General features: G+C 58.7%; 1 protein-coding gene across 1 annotated transcript; it reads right to left on the reverse strand.

The window, feature by feature from the left end:
- Positions 1 to 1,382: 1,382 nt before the first annotated feature.
- On the reverse strand, positions 1,383 to 15,926 carry LOC104574815 (disintegrin and metalloproteinase domain-containing protein 18-like). The gene is made up of 37 exons (XM_088521501.1): positions 15,881 to 15,926; positions 14,643 to 14,701; positions 14,429 to 14,490; positions 14,224 to 14,302; positions 13,872 to 13,948; positions 13,593 to 13,779; positions 13,380 to 13,433; positions 13,044 to 13,115; positions 12,053 to 12,219; positions 11,799 to 11,880; positions 11,576 to 11,715; positions 11,310 to 11,493; positions 10,959 to 11,048; positions 10,182 to 10,380; positions 9,947 to 10,055; positions 9,188 to 9,371; positions 8,938 to 9,018; positions 8,404 to 8,521; positions 8,120 to 8,276; positions 7,589 to 7,621; positions 5,998 to 6,076; positions 5,532 to 5,608; positions 5,280 to 5,457; positions 4,799 to 4,864; positions 4,570 to 4,641; positions 4,320 to 4,486; positions 4,159 to 4,240; positions 3,944 to 4,080; positions 3,679 to 3,859; positions 3,479 to 3,568; positions 3,207 to 3,405; positions 3,004 to 3,109; positions 2,710 to 2,893; positions 2,486 to 2,566; positions 1,906 to 2,014; positions 1,585 to 1,738; positions 1,383 to 1,419 (listed from the first exon to the last, which is right to left on the reverse strand). The coding sequence occupies exons 1-37, from the start codon at positions 15,924 to 15,926 to the stop codon at positions 1,383 to 1,385; spliced, it is 4,179 nt and encodes a 1,392-aa protein (XP_088377627.1).
- Positions 15,927 to 15,991: the final 65 nt, after the last annotated feature.

Genomic DNA, 15,991 nt, shown 5'->3' on the forward strand with positions numbered 1-15,991 from the left:
CTGAGCCAGCGCGGGGCCGGACCTTGTCCTGGGGCAGCGCCGCGCGGGGCCCGATGGCCGGAGGGGCAGAGCAAACACCACTCAAGGCTGCTGATAAGCCGCTCTCCGACGCACAAACAGCAGCGGCTGCTCCGGCGGCGGCTGCCCACGGAGCCCTTCTCTCTGCCTGCCCGTGAGCATCCCGCGAGTATCCCACACCCCGCGAGCATCCCGTGTCCCGTGAGCATCCTGCGAGCATCCCATGTCCTGGGAGCATCCCGCATTCCACGAGCATCCTGTGAGCATCCCACATCCCGCAAGCATCCCGCATCCCGTGAGCATCCTGCGAGCATCCCATGTCCTGGGAGCATCCCGCATCCCACGAGCATCCTGTGAGCATTCCACGTCCAGTGAGCATCCCATGTCCTGCAAGTATCCCGTGTCCCGTGAACATCCCGTGTCCCGTGAACATCCTGTGTCCCACAATCATCCCACATCCCATGAGCATCATGCTTCCTGTGAGCATCCCACATCCCATGAGCATCCCGCATCCCATGAGCATCCCACATCCCATGAGCATCCCACATCCTTGCTCGGACAAGCCCATGGCTGAACCGGGAGGGCGCAGGCAGTGGCTCCCTGCAGGCTCTGGCTGCCAGGGAGCTCCATGGAGGTGCCATCCCCATGGATGTGTCACCCACGGGTGGCTGGAGCAGGGTGGCACATGGGCAGGGCGCTGGCGGTGCGCGTACTGTAAATAATTTAGGTGCAGCTGGGCTTTATATTAGCATATATATAGAAAAGTGCATATGTGCAGATGAATATAAGTGTATGTATCTCTATACGTGCATTTACACAGGTGGATGTGGCCCAGGGGACACGCGGCATCTGCAGCGGGTGGATGGCAGATGCTCGGAGATGCCCAGGCTGCTTCCGCAGGGAGGGCATTCCCGATGCTTCCCGCTCATCCAGAGGGAGAAGACGGGTGGGAGCCTTGTGGGACAGTGAGGGAGAGCAGGATGGAGGGCGGCTCTGGGTGCCGATGTGAGGGATCACAGGACTCAGATGTCACCAACACCTTTAATGAACCAAACAGAAACCCAACAGCAGCCCCGGGCCCTCCCAGGGGCTCTGGCACTGACACGCGTCCCCCAGGTCCCGCAGCCGGGCAAACGGCGCTCGGCCCGGCGGGACGCGCTTCCCGCTCCCTCCCTTCCCTTGGAGCTGGGCAGGACGTGCCTGGGATTCACCCTCCGGGCTCCGCGCGCCCGGACACCTCGCACGGCCCCACCGCTTCCTTACAATCTGCAGGAAAAAGCAGGAGAGGCCCCTGAGCTGCCTGCGGACACGGAGCCCGAGCCAGGGAGGGACGCGGGGCAGGCCCGGGGCCACCCCACTGCCACCTACGTCGGCTCCTCCGCAGAGTCCGTATCCACAGAGCTGGAGTGGCGGGAGCAGAGACGTTCCCGTTAGCCCCGCACGGTCCCTGCAGCAGCCTCCTGCCAGCGCCAGGCACCCTCTTCCCGGGGCCGGGCTGCCGTTCCGGCGCGCCGGCTTTGGCTCCGGACAGAAACCATCCGGATCCCGGGAGCCGGGATAACTCACCCATCCCGCGGCGAGTCCTCCGGAGCGCGGCAGCGGCACCACATGCGTTGCCACAGGACCAGGATGGCGGCCCCGAGGAGGACGGGCAGGAAGAGGCAGAAACTTATAAGGAGCCAGTTCCTCAGCACGTCCTTGCTCGGGGCGACCGCTTCATCTAGACAAAGAAGGGACCTCTGGCACCACTCGCCTGTGGCCACCACGGAGCAGCAGAGCCACCCCCCCTCTCTCTATAGACATATTTATGGATCTATATATATGTAATGACAGGAGGCAGCGGGCTGGCAGCAGATTTGCACCCGTGCAGCCCTGCGCTCCACGTACCCGCTCGGAAGAGGCTCTCGCTGCTTCCTCCCATCGTGCTTGCTCTCTCCAGGCAGCTGGGTGGCTTCCAACCAGGGTGACAGTGACACAGGCCCTTGTTATTGCAGACCTGCAGAGGAAAACAGGCAGCGGTCAGCGAGGAGGGCCGCAGGCAGCTCGGGATGTCCTGCAAACACTCGGCACCACAAGGAAAAGCCTTGGGATACACAACATGCCCTAGGATTGTGTGCAGGGACACAGAGACCTCCTGCAAACAGGGCCACCAGCAACCTGGTCCCAGGGCCACTTCCCGTGACAGGAGCGAGAGGAAACACCGAGATGTTGGGTCCGAGGGGACATCTCCGTGCCACAGCCCCAGGCAGGGGTGCCCTCCCTCAAGGGACGTCACTTTCTGTCCCATCTGTAGCCTTTTGGAGGCACAAAACGGAGCCCACCTGCCCTTCTCCCACACCCCGAGGAGATTTGGACTGGAGCTGCTTCCAAGGACGTCCCTGGTGAAGCCCCTTTGCCCTCCAGACAACGGGAGGGCACGGGCGACCGCCACGGTCCCCCACGAGGAGCGCGGGGCATCGCTACTTACGCCGTGGTTGTGGCACTTGGTCTTTATTTCACACCTGTAGTTGAGGGTAGCGGCAGGGACGCACTTCTGGTTCAGACAAACCTGCAGGGCAACCGCAGCAGAGCCCCGTGAGCCACAGGGCTTCCAAGAGCCCCCCGAGGCTCCCATGCGGAGCCCACCTGCCACCAAGGCCACTGTCACACTGGAAACGTGGCCTCGCGTGGCGCCGCCGGGGCTGCGCTCACCATGTGGTCGCCGCAGACGGTGCCGTCGTTCACCAGCATGGGGTCCCTCTCGGCGGGAGGCTTCATGTAGTCGAGCGTCACGCACAGCGCGTTCTGCACCCGCGCGTAAACCACGGCCGCCCTCTCCTTGGTGAAGGGCTTGTGGCTGGGGTATTCGCAGATGAGCTTCCCGCAGCGCAGATCCCTACGGACGCGCCGAGGGGACGTTCCCGAGGCCGCTGGGAAGCGCGGCTCTTCCCACGGGGCACGGGAACGCGGGGCAGGCGGGCGCAGCCCGGCTCCTTCGGGACTCACTGCCACGCGCAGCTCTGGTAACCGCTCTGATTGGAGCCGCAATGGCCCATCCTGTCCCGTCGGCCGTTGATTTCTTCGTAACAGGCCAGGGGACCATTTCTGGCACCTGCAAACACACGCCACGCTCACACTCCAGCCTTCCATGCTTTAGTGCACATGGAGAGCTCCGCGTTCGTCCCCCTACAACCGTTTGTCCCTGTCACCTTTCCCGAAGACCTTCTGGCACTGCTTGTCAGCCATCTGGCACACTCCGCGGTAGCAGTAGGCGCTGCGGCGGTTGCAGGGGTGCCCGTCCATGACCCAGAAGTTGGGCGTGCACTGCCCGGAGGTGCCGTTGCAATATTCCTTCAGCTCGCACTCGTCCTCCGGGCTGCTCCTGCACAGGGTTCCCCTTCGCAGGAACTGGGGGAAGAGGCAGAGCAGGAGCAGCCGCGCTCAGCGCCCGCCCGCGCTCCGCTCCCCCGGCGCGGCTTACGTGGCATCGCCAGCAGCACGGGCCGGACACGCATTCCACCCCTTTCTTGGCTTTGCATCCCACCGTGCAGCACGGATCGCGCTTGCATTCCTGGGAACGGCGGAGACGAGCTCAGGGATTTGGGAGCTCCCCCTCCGGGAGGGCTCCGCGCGCCGCGGTGACCATGGCCGAGCGCCGCGCGCGCCCGCAAGGCGCCCGACCTCTGCCGAGCCGCAGTCACAGGTCTCTCCCGGCTCCACCACTTTGTTGCCGCACACGGGAGCCCGATAGGATATGTCCATAGTCGGCCTGTTCCAGAGGCACTGCCCTTCTCCGCTGGCGAGGAAACGCTGCAGGTCTCTCAGGCTGCAGCTGCTGAAGCTTTTGGCACCAGGCGAGCGTCTGGAAGGCACAGAAAGAACCTGGGGTAAAATGAGCTGCTTTTGGGTTGTTTGAGGCCCGCGCGGGGGCCCGGGGAGCCCTTACGCCGCGTTGCTCTGCATGAGGCACGTGGCCCCCGCGCAGCGGCAGCTCCGGGGGTCGTCGTAGCCGATTCCCAGGCTCAGCCCCAGCAGCTGCGCCAGCACCACCGAGAAGGTCTCCAGCGTCATCGTGCCGCGGTGCTGCGGTGGGGGACAGGGGCTCCTGTCACCCCCGGACACAGGGCTCTCCCTTCGGGCTCCCAGGGGACGGTACCGTACCACGGCCACCCCTCCAGCGAGGTTCTTGTGACACAACCTGCTCGCAGAGGAGGCTCCCACGTAACGCGGCTGCTCCCGGTGCCTGCGGGATGGAGACGGCTCCACGTCGCATCCCCCCTTCCCGTTCCTCGCGGCCCGACACAGCTTCCCACCTCACTCACACGAACAGGAACGTTACGTCCTGGAGCCGCAGGACACGGTGGGTGTTTTTCCACTGCAGAAACCTCTGCAGTAACTCCTCGGCCCCTCCCGTGGTGGGGATTTTATTCCGTTCCGTCCAAAACTCCAGGGAGGTCAACACTACGGTCAGGTTAAGGCGAGCAAACATCTGGAAAACAAGGATGCAGCGGGGAGCCGGGCACATCCACCGGCTGCCACGCAGCGCCGAGGTGGGGACCGCGGGCGCCTCACGCTGTTCACGTAGCTGAAGAGCTGAACCATCTTCTCGGTCACAGCAGCCTTGTCGGCGCCCATGTGCTCGTACTGAAACGGGCGCACGTCACCGCGAGCGTCCCCGGAGCCGCCAGGAAGGCGCTTCCCTGGCACTGGCTCCGGATGGCAAATTCCCAGCGCCTTTCCCACCACGCTGCTGCTTCTACTCAAAGAAACGACTGAGCGGGGAGGGCGGAAAAAGACTTACCAGGGCCTTGTCCACAACTGCATGCACCTCCAGATAGCCAGGGGATCTAGCGGCAGCTTCCTCACTCTTAGGAAAATAAAGAAAACAGTAAAGAAGCCCCCACGTGCAGTAATGGGTGACTTCTTCGCTCTATAGTTGCTCCACAAGAGCCACTTTGGGTTACAGTCAATTCCTGCTCTTCCAAGCCCATTTCAACTGTTTCCCAGGCTCCTGCTCCTCTAGGAAGCGATTCCGTATGACACCCGCAACACTGACCATCCGACTGCCACATCTGGGGCTCTCCCCATATTTACAAACCTGGTACAAATTCTTTGCACCAAGGAGACAAACCCAGACCGGCAGCTTCGCCCAAACATCTGGAAACAGCCACCTCCCAACAGGAGGCACCCTCGGGATCGGCACTTCCCGAGTCCCAGTCGCTTCCTTCTGGAGCCGGTTTGCAGGGAAAACAACACTCAAAGCTGCTACAGGCAGAACTCACCTGTGTTCCTCCGTCCTGTTCCGGTGCCATCTCCTGTGGCCGTGCGAGCGAGCTGTTTTCTACGAAAATCGGATTCTCTACGTCCTCATTCTCCACTGAATAGATGAGGTGCTGATATCCCGGCACGGCATCCAGGGGCTCGATTCCATAGGTGGCATTGGCGAGCTGCAGAACCCCACTGCAAGCAAAGGCACGGGGCTCCCTCGGGATGATCCCTGTGGCACGGAGCAAGCTCACGGGCCCCGGACCCACCTCAGTCCGGAGCAGGTGCTAAGTGCCACCAGGGAACCCGGGACACCTTCCACGTAGCCTTCGTAGAAGCAGTCGCGCTGCAAAGGAACAAGGCGGATCGATGGCACGACAGCCAGGAACGGCTCACAGCACTGCACGGCTGGGATTTTCCCCTGGGATTGGGAAAATCGCCGCTTGCATGGAAGCATTCACAGCAGCCAGGCCGCCTGCCTTTGGGGACAGAGCGTCACGGACCCGCTGCTGGCATCGGCCACTACGGCTGCGTCCGAACGCTCCGTCTCGCACTACCTGAAACTCCCAGATTTGGTTCCCTTGAGGAAATTCCTCCCAGTGAGGGCGCAGGGGGGAACACACCATGTGCGGAGCGCCCCAAGAGAGGCCCAGGCCCGTTTTCACCCGCCTGTTTCTTCAGAAACTGAAATCACCCCGATCTGACACTCGGCCTAGCAGAGCGCACGGGTCCTACCTTGATGGGCACCAGCTCGGACGTGACGAGGCCCCCGCGGCCGTCCGTGTAGATCCGGAGGTCGTTGGGCAAAAACACTCTATGCACAGAAGCAAAAAGAGGGATTTTGAGCCCGGCACGGCGGCAGCGCGTGCCCCGTCCCGTGTGCTGGCGCGCGAGGCCAGCGGGGCCGTGTCGCCGCCACCGCGCGTGCCCCAGGGCTGCCGTCCCCGGCCGCGGCGCCACTCACTGCTGCCGCAGGCGGAGGGTGCGCGAGGTGCCCTCGATGGGGACGGCGTAGGCCAGCGTGCGCTGCGGCGGGGAGCGCGCGGGTCAGCGGCGCCGGCGGCGGGGCCGGGCCGCGGCGCGGGCCACCGGGCCTACCTGCGCGGCGCCCGCCGCCACCCGCCGCGGCACCGTCACCTGCGCCCGCAGCAGCGACGCCGCGACGCCCGGCGCGGCCCGCGGCCACAGGCAGAGCCACACGCAGAGCCGCAGCATCGCGCCCGTGTCCCCCGCTGACGGCGACGGCCCCGGGTGTCCCCACGCTCTTGGCAAGGGTCCCCTGCCCGTGCGGGTCCCCCACTAGTGGCAATGGCTCCTGGGTGTCCCCACGCTAACGGTGATGACCCCCAGGTGTCCCCACGCTAATGGCAATGGCCTCCTGCCTGTGGGTGTCCCCCCACCAACAGCGATGGCCCGCAGTGTCCCCACGCTAATGGCAACGACCCCCGGGTGTCCCCACGCTAACGGTGATGACCCCCAGGTGTCCCCTCGCTAATGGCAACGACCCCTGGGTGTCCCCACGCTAATGGCAAAGGTCCCCTGCCCACAGGCTCCCCCACTAACGCCAAGGGCCCGCAGTGTCCCCCCAGTAACAGCGATGGCCCTGGGTGTCCCCACACTAGTGACAAAGGTCCCCTGCCCGTGGGGACCCCGCTAACGGCAATGCCCCCCCCCCCAGGTGTCACTGAGCTAACGGTGACGCTCTCCTGCCCGTGGGTCCCCCCGCTCGTGGCAATGGCCGCGGTGTCCCCACGGTGCCGCTCCCCTGCCCGTGGGTCCCCCTGCTCGTGGCAATGGCCGCGGTGTCCCCACGGTGACGCTCCCCTGCCCGTGGGTCCCTCCACTCGTGGCAATGGCCGCGGTGTCCCCACGGTCCCGGTGCCGATAACGGTCCCCGCGCGCCCCCGCGGTCGCCGCCGTTAGGGCCGCGCGCGCCCCCTGGCGCCGCACAGAGGCGCCGCCGCGCGGCCCCGCTCAGCGCCTTTATTGAGCACGAGGCGCGGCCCGGCCCGGCACCGGCACCGGCACCGGCACCGCGACGGGTTCGGGATCCGGATCCGGATCCGGCGCCGCCTCAGGCTCCTCGGAAGCGGCGCTGCCCTCCTCGCTGGCCGAGCTGCGGCGGGAAGGGCGAGGCGGCACCGTCAGCCGGTGGTTCCGCACGGCCCGGCACATCCCGGGCATCCCGGCACATCCCTGTGCATCCCGGCCATCCCGGCACATCCCAGCCATCCCGCCGGGCCTGGCTGGCTCGCCACGACCCCCCATAACACAGCCCATACGGGCCAAGCCGGCCCATCGTCACCAGCACAGGGACCGGTCTCACCTCTCGTAGCTGGACATACTGACGGCCTCGGACCTGGGGTGCAGGAGAAAGGGGTAGAAATGAGTGGCAGAAGAACCCACACAAGTCCTGTCCCCACCAGCACCATCTCCCATGTCCTCTTTTCCCCCACGTTTTCCATACTGAGACCTGGCACTTCTCCCCTATCCTCCTTTGGCCCGCCAAGGTTCCCTTTTCCCAGGAATCAGCAAGTGGAAAACCCATTTGTTGCAGCTTGTTCATGCAGGCGGCGAGCCTGGTGTCACGGAATCCACTTCTGCTCCTTCTGCCTCTGCTACATTTGTCTATCCCATGAGCCTGCCTGTTCTTGGCTGCCTTCCTCCTTCCACGAGCCACAAACGGTTCCCACAGTTTACAACCATGTGGATTCCCATGCGCCGCATTCCCTGCTGCTCCCAGCGTGCAAATCCCACTTGTATGACATTTCTTGGGAATTCGCTGCTCCCAGAAACCCCTGCCCATTTCCCAGATCCAGAAGGGACGCTTTACAGCAGGCAACTAGAATGAATTTACCCGTCCAAGTGCGACGCCTGCCCTGCACAGAATCTGCTCAGCTCCTTCCACTTCATCACCAGGACGGTGCCGCCAACAGCGACGGGCAGGAAGAGGCAGAAGCCGAGGAGCAGCCACGTCCTCAGCGAGTCCCTGGAGGGGCTTTTGGCGCTCACCTCTGGGGAGAAAACCAAGGGAGCAGCTCCAGGCCTGGGCAAGGGCACTGCTGAGGTTTCCCAGGAGGCTGGGAGCACCCGTCGCAGCCAGTAAAAGCGCTGGAAAAAGCCCCAGCTTGGGGCACTCACCGGTGTCCAGCACCCGCGACCTTCTGCTGACGCTGCCGCTTGCCGGAGACCCTTGGACCTTGCAGGTTGGGGGCTTCCAGCCCGGAAAACAGTGGCACATCTTCTTGTTATTACACACCTGCAGACACCAGGATGGGAACAAAACCCTGTGTGTTTATAAAAGCCCGTCCTGAGGCCTGTCACTAGGTCCTCCCTAGCATTGCTGTTTTCCTAGCCGGCCCCTTCCCTCCTACACGGAATTCCCGACTGCTGCGGTTACCACCAGGCTGCAAGTGCTACTTGATACATCTTTTTTCAGCTTCCTGCTAAGCCAGACAAGCAAAGAATCCACTTTCCTTTACCCTATTAGGTGCCATTATTTAATTTCTCCCACCATAACTCATTATTGCATGACAATTTTGGAGAAAAGCAGCAGCCTGGAACAAGTTTCCAGCCAATTCACAGACAAATCACAGTGGAAACTGGAGAAGACTCTCTCTCTGCTCCAGCAATATTAGTTCTAACAAGAACTGCACCGACGACATCGTTACCTACCCCATGTCCGTGGCATTTTTTCTGCGGATTGCAATCGTACTTCAGGACTGAATGTGGAAGGCAAGTGCTATTCAGACAAACCTAAAAGTCCCAAAGGAAAGAAAAAAAAATCTGAGTGCTTTTTAACAAAACCATTAAATACAGAGTACCTTTAAACTGTGCTGCAACAGGACAACTATTTCCAGAACTGCTACACTTGTAGCACATTTAAATATATGCCATTCTTGGGTGCTCATGAAATATTTCTTACCTTTCCGTGACCGCATTTGGTGCCTTCTTTAACCAAGAGGGGATCTGGCACCGTGGGTCCGCGCATGTAATCGAACGACACACACAGATGTTCTTGCACTTGAGCATAAATCACGGCCCCTTTAACTTTCGTGAACGGAATACGATTCGGGTAGGCACATATCAGCTTTCCACACTTCAGATTCCTAAAAGAATTGATGGGCACGAGAGATGAAAAGTGGGGCCGCAGCACCCGTTTGATCAGTCTGGAGAGGCAGAAGCACGCAGCTGAGGAAGGGGGATTTAAATAAGAACAAAATCACAAGCAGATTATGTTTTGGAGGAGCTCAATTCTTGATGGAAGGAGAGAGGCTGCTCTGGAAGTCACTAAAGGATTGATTGCACAATCAGACATTTTCCGAGCGTTCTTTTCCCGTATCCTTTCAGTCTCCAACACCTCCCATACCCCCCAGACTATAACGAGCCTGAGCTCATCAGGAAGGAGGGATTTGTCGTGCCCAGCAGAGCCCTCTGCTCCCCCTGGATGCCCCTTGCACAGATCCTAACACCAGCAGCATCTGCTTGGGGAAAATAACCCTGGTTATCCAAACCGTTTCTCCAAGAATGGCTAAGGCTAAAGCCAGAGGGAAATGCAGTCCCACCAAAAAAAGCCCTAAAGAGAGGGCAACCTCCCAACTGGTCCTATCTGCACCTGCAGTAAAGAGAAGCACATATTGAATATTCATTCCCAGGAAAACACTTTTCATTCCTTGAAACATACAGCCAAGCACAGGCCTGATACCCCTCTGTCGGGTCATTTCCACAGTGTCCAAATCTATCTTGTTGACTGTTGACTTCTTCGTAACATGCCAGAGGAGCATTTTTTGCACCTGAAAGTGTGAATACAGAATAGCTGAACCCAGAACGACAAGCTGCACTGAGGGCTACGCAGCAATGACGCTGAGCTATGAAAAAACATGCAGAAACCAGGGCTCAGCAGCCACGAAAACGGTTACCTCTCCCGTAGAGCTGCTGGCACTGCCGATCCGGAGACTGGCAGCGGCCCTTGTAGCAGTAGCCGGTGCCGCGCTCGCACTCGTAGCCGTCCTGGATGTAGAGGTCGGGGGGACAGGCGGCCGAGGAGCCGTTGCAGTACTCCACCAGGTCGCACTGCGCGTCCGAGAGCGCCCGGCACTTGCTGTTCTTCTGCTTAAACTGCAGAGAGAGGCACCCGTGAGAGGCCCGGCCTCCGTGGAGGCCGCGGGGGGCCCGTGACGGCGCGATTTTCCAAAGCTCCCCGCGGGAATCGGCCCATGATGCTGAGTTTTGCTGTGCTTTGCACCGAAATAATGGTCATTATCAGACCTCTTTCTGCTGTTTTTTTACCAGTGCTTCCTGTCTTTGAGGCACAATCGGAGCGCTCCGGGCTGACATTTAACCCTGCTCCTGGTTCTGAGCATCCAACCTCTCCTTCAAACACTAGCAAAGCATTTTAACCCTGGTCCCTCATCTTCCTCAGTTAAATTCTATATGTAACACTAGTTGAAAGAGACTCTCCAAGTCAGACATTCTGGGAAAAAAATACAAGCAATTACCATGAAGGCTTTCTTGTTCAAAGCTTGGGGAAAGTGCTCATTTGTCTAAAGAAAACAGCACAAATATTACTAAGTTTTTTAGGGCTGATTGTAGATGCAAAAGCAGAAAGCTAATTTGTAGTCCTACTATAGAAAAATACTCGTTTTTCCAAAATTTATGAATGACCTTAACTTCTGATAATTATGAACACACCTTACCTGACAATTTTCACAGCATAATCCCGAGGAACACTTCATTCCTGGCTTGAATTTACACTGGGGAGTACAGCATTTGTCTTTTGAGCACGCCTGGAAACGATAAAACCTATTATTTGCTTCAAATGTCCTCATTTGTAGGCCGACCATTTGCCCTATCCCTATTCCTCCGAATCCAGGATACGCTTTGGAGGATTCCAAGGAAGATAAGTAAAATCTGTGCGTGGGAAATGCTGTAAAGAGCAACAGAGACAACTCCCAGCTTCTGTTCACTCTCAAGGAGCAAATCGGAGCAATTCCTTGAAACAGGGGAAGGAAGTAATCCCGTATTCCTCAGGCGAGCGTGGCACCCACCTCCACGGAGCCGCAGTCGCACTGCTCTCCCTGCTCCACGATGTTGTTGCCGCACACGGCGGCTTCGCGGAAGGTCGGGCCTTTAAACTGGGACCTGACGAAGGGGCAGTCTTGGTGCAGCTGCAGAAACCTCCCCAGGTCGGCGGCGCTGCAGCTGCTGAAGGCTCTCACCCCGCTGTGACGCCTGAGAGGGACCGATGACACCCATTGATAAATGATACTGATGTCCCCAGCGCGACGGCGCCGACAGAGCGGGACCAACTCACAGCGCCTCCGAGTTCATCACGCACACGGGGCCGGGGCAGCGGCAGCTCCGGCCAGCCTTGTCGTAGCTCATTCCCAGGCTCAGCCCCAGCAGCTGCGCCAGGATGATGGAAAACGACTCCAGGCTCACTCCCTTCTGGAACTGCGGGGCCGGGAGCGCAGCGGGGTCACCCGTGCGGCCCCGCCGGTGTCGCCGCCGCCGCCGCCGCCGCCGCGCGCTCCTACCACGGCCACGCCGCCCGTGTCCGCGCGCCGGCACGCCTGGCCCGGCATCGTCGTGCCGATGTACGTCGGGCGCTCCTTGTACCTGAAACACCCGCGTTGCCATCAGCTCGAAAGCCGAGCGGGCAGCATCTCCCTGCGCTTTTACCTTCCTCTTCAGCAGAGCCCTCTTAGAGCAAAGACTATTGACTGCAAGCGCATCGATTTACCACGCTGGCACTGCTCGCTCTTAAATAACGCAAAAACTGTAATCTTACAGCAATAAATAGGGCACGTCGCTCGGCCGCAGGAAAAGGTTTGTCTGTTTCCACTTTAAAAATCGCTGCAGCACGATTTCTCCTTCCGGTGCTGTGTCAATTTTATTCCCATCTGCCCAGTACTCCACCGAGGACAGCACGACTGCTAAATTCAGGGATTTTAACATCTGAAAACGTAACAGGAGAAAGGGCTGCTCAGATATGTTTCATTTGAAGTAATGTTGAAGTTCTTATTTTTATCAGCAGCTGATGTATTTTAGGAAAGCAGGCAGCAGCAGCTGGCAGCTCCACTACCTGTTATGTAAGGGGATGATGAGTAAAGTGTGGGAAATGTAAAGCTGAAAGGAAAAAAGGATGTGTCTAAAAGAGCTAAATGCAGCAGTTGAGCAAACAGGATCTTATAAACCTGAAGACAGGCTCTGCATGAATAAAGTTATTAAATAATTAAACATTCAGAACACACAGACTTGTCCAGATCTGTGGTTTTTGTTGTATCCACTGTGATTTAACATCAAGTACTCAGGCAAGTACAATATGCTAAATATACAGGCAGGAAAAAATATTCACACCCCTAACAGAGACACATTGACAAAATGCGTTGGTGGAGTCTGGCACATGGAAAAGGCCCCTGAGGGAAGTATTATATTAAAAGGCAATATGTCATTGAAAAGATTTTAAAAATAGGTGCCAGCTTTTTTGGGAGCAACACTGATTGCAAGCATGCATTTGTGTGGGACAACAACGAGGAAAATCCTCATTTCTGGCACCTCCTAACCCAGTCTTGAAAGTCCTTAGAGCAACCTGGAGCTCTCAACAGGCTCCAGAGCGAAAAGCGAAAAAGTTGAGATGAAATGTTGCCAGAAAGCACAATTATCCTCAAAAAAATCTTATTTAAAATTAGGCAAATCCTGTCAATACCTAGTCTTTAGAAGGCTGCAATAAGACACTCAAGTTTTCCATTTCAACACGTAAAAAAGAGGGGAAAACTTACACTGCTGAGAAAGCCAATGATCTGAAGTATCTTCTGTGTCACAACGTGTTTGTTAGCGCCCATATACTCATACTGAAAAATAACAAGAGATAAATTATTTGCCATAAATGAGCATCCCAGGCTTGTATCATCATCTTCAAATAGCAGGGATTTCTACGAGGGCCGCTCACCGCAGCCCGAATCCCCAATAAAATTGGCTTTCCAAACTGGCTCTTATGGAATGATGTGTGGTCACAAGTGATGGACTGCTAGGGGACCGTGACAAAGCCTTATATTATGCTTTTAAGATCCAAAAAAACACACATGCAACACAAAAATAGTCTGACACAGACTTACCAATGCTTTCTCCAAAATTATATACATGTCTATATATCTGGTGGGGCTTAACAACTGGAAAAAAAAATAAAGGACTTAATTATTCCTATTTTGGTTGTGAAATGTAAGAAATGATAACTCTTCTGGTCAGCTAGGAGATTCAAAGCCTCCACAAAGCATCATCATCTCCACATTTTGTTTTCAGAGCAAATTACGAAAGTCACAAGCACTCACTTGCTCCTTGGGCAAGTCCTGAGCTATCTGCTGCGTCACCTCCTCCTTCTCCGGGTCATCGTGGACATTGGCCAGGAGGAAACTCGCCGTCTTCTCGTTGCTCACCTCGTAAACGAAGTGCTCGAACGCGGGCGAATGAACCCGGGGCTCGATGCCGTAGCTCATGTTGTCAAACTGCAGCAAGCCCCTGCCAAGGGAAGTGGGCCCGGAGCGAGGGCTCGGCGATGCCACCGGCTCCTTGGTGGCCGCAATGGCACCTTGGTGGCACCGCGGCGTTACCTGAGGCCGGAGCACGTGCTGAGAGTCACCATGGAGCCCGGGAAGCCCTCGACGTACCCACGGTAGTAGCAATCTTCCTGCATGGAGACCAAGGAGGAACCATAGCCATGCGCAGGCTCCATCTTCAAACCCCTCGAACCCCTAAAATCTTAACGAACGCCTTCAGAAAGAGGAATCTGGGCATTTCCACATGTTTCTCCAGTACCTCTTGCCTTGTTTAGGAAGCAAATATGCGGAGAAGGAAAGGACATGCTGCCCCGCTGCAACAGCGAGCGGCATCCCCCAAAACACTGACTCACAGGGTGACCCTGGAACAACTAAGACATGGAAAAACAAAGAGTGCCAAGGTTACCTTGATATGGGGCTCATCGGAGTGCAAAGATCCCTTCTCATTGTATGTGTAAATCCGGAAATCCTCAGATAAAAACAGCCTGGAAAGGACAGTCAGTTGCTCTGAGAACATGCTGGAATGCTGTTATCCCACTCCAGCGAGCAGGAGTTCCTGGAATCAACCCGGGGCATCGGGCAGCCCCGCGAGCTGCCGCGGCCGCACTCACTGCTGCTGCAGGTGGATGGTGTAGGGCCTCCCCTCGATGGTGATGGCGTAGGACACCGTGTCCTGGTGCGCGGGGAGAGGCGCCGTCAGCGGCGGCATCCGCGGCCGACACCTCCCGCCACCCCACGCGTCCCCCCAGACCGTCCCCGTCACCCCCGCGCTGCTGCGCGCTGCGTTCCTGCAGCACACGGGCATTAGCTCCATTACTCCCGTACCGTGTCGCCAGCTGTCTCCAGCCTCCGCGGAATTGTGATGTGCAAAAAGACTTGGGAGCCTAGGGAAGGAAATTGCTTCCTAGTGATCGTCACCAGCTCATATCACTGTGTGAGGGACAACACATCCCGTACGATGGCAGCGTGAGGGCCACATCCAGCTAAGCATTCCCGAACTCTTCCAGGAATGGATGGTCCCGGAGAGGCCACCCACCCACCCCCATTGGCAACCACGCAGTAAATGTCCGTGTCAGAAGGAGCCCCGTGTAAGGGCTCTCCCATCATTTCTTGATTTATCCCAACAAAACCCATGGCCATAACGTGCCTGGTGAGATAACGGGCTTCAGCAAAGGCTCAAGTCCCCGATAGCCGAACAGCAGAGTGTTTGCTACACAGAACGAGCCAACAAGCCATAAAAAAAAATCCTTCCAAGAAGTTTCTCCTAAAGGATCATGTGTTGGAAGTGGGGAAAACAGCCGAGTATCCCTGCCAAGAAACCAGGGGGAAGGGCTCCCTCCTGGCCCAAAGTTGCTCTGCCAGGTGCCCAAATAAGGGAATTTCATCTCTCGGGCCTTGGCTGCTCTTCCCTGGAGTCATGGGCAGCTGGTTTGAAAAACATGGGAGCGGGCAGCAGGATGGATGCGGGGATGGAGGACGTGGGGATGAGGAACGTGGGGATGGAGGACGTGGGGATGAGGGACGTGGGGATGAGGGACGTGGGGATGGAGGACGTGGGGATGAGGGACGTGGGGATGAGGGACGTGGGGATGGAGGACGTGGGGATGGAGGACGTGGGGATGGAGGACGTGGGGATGGAGGACGTGGGGATGAGGGACGTGGGGATGAGGGACGTGGGGATGAGGGACGTGGGGATGAGGGACGTGGGGATGAGGGACGTGGGGATGGAGGACGTGGGGATGAGGGACGTGGGAATGAGGGACGTGGGGATGAGGGACGTGGGGATGAAGGAGGTGAAGGAGGTAGGGATGGAGGATGTGGGGACCAAGGGCGGGAGCTGCCACCACCCTGCGGCCACCCGTGGGCGCTGCCTGGGCCACCACAGACGGTTCCCGTCCGGGGGCTCCCAGCGGCCGGTGACAGGCGCGGGGCGCTCCCGGGGACACATCCCGGGGATGCCCGGGAGCGGCGGGAGCGGGGGACACATCCCGGGGATGCCCGGGAGCGGGTGCCAGGGGCTGTCCCGGCGGGGAGGGGACCCCCCCGGTGTCGCTGTCACTCACGCGGCGCCGCCAGCAGCGCGGCCAGCAGCGCCAGGCGCGGCCCCATGGCGCGGCCCGCCCCGCCGCAACGGCCGCCGCGCGAGCGCCCCCCGCGCCCGGCTGAGGCGACAC

The sequence above is a fragment of the Tinamus guttatus genome, unplaced genomic scaffold (genome assembly GCF_059628265.1).
Source record: "Tinamus guttatus ecotype Peru unplaced genomic scaffold, ASM5962826v1 Tinamus_guttatus_pri_ptg000123l, whole genome shotgun sequence".
Lineage (NCBI taxonomy): Eukaryota > Metazoa > Chordata > Aves > Tinamiformes > Tinamidae > Tinamus > Tinamus guttatus.

Bases quoted from the DNA above. Each gene is read 5' to 3' on its own strand.
- LOC104574815 (XM_088521501.1), bottom strand. From the start codon at position 15,926: ATGGGGCCGCGCCTGGCGCTGCTGGCCGCGCTGCTGGCGGCGCCGC. The intron at 13,780-13,871 runs GTAACGCCGCGG...TTCCCTTGGCAG, and splicing joins AGCACGTGCTCCGGCCTCAG to GGGCTTGCTGCAGTTTGACA. The intron at 10,056-10,181 runs GTAACCGTTTTC...TCACACTTTCAG, and splicing joins CCAGCAGCTCTACGGGAGAG to GTGCAAAAAATGCTCCTCTG.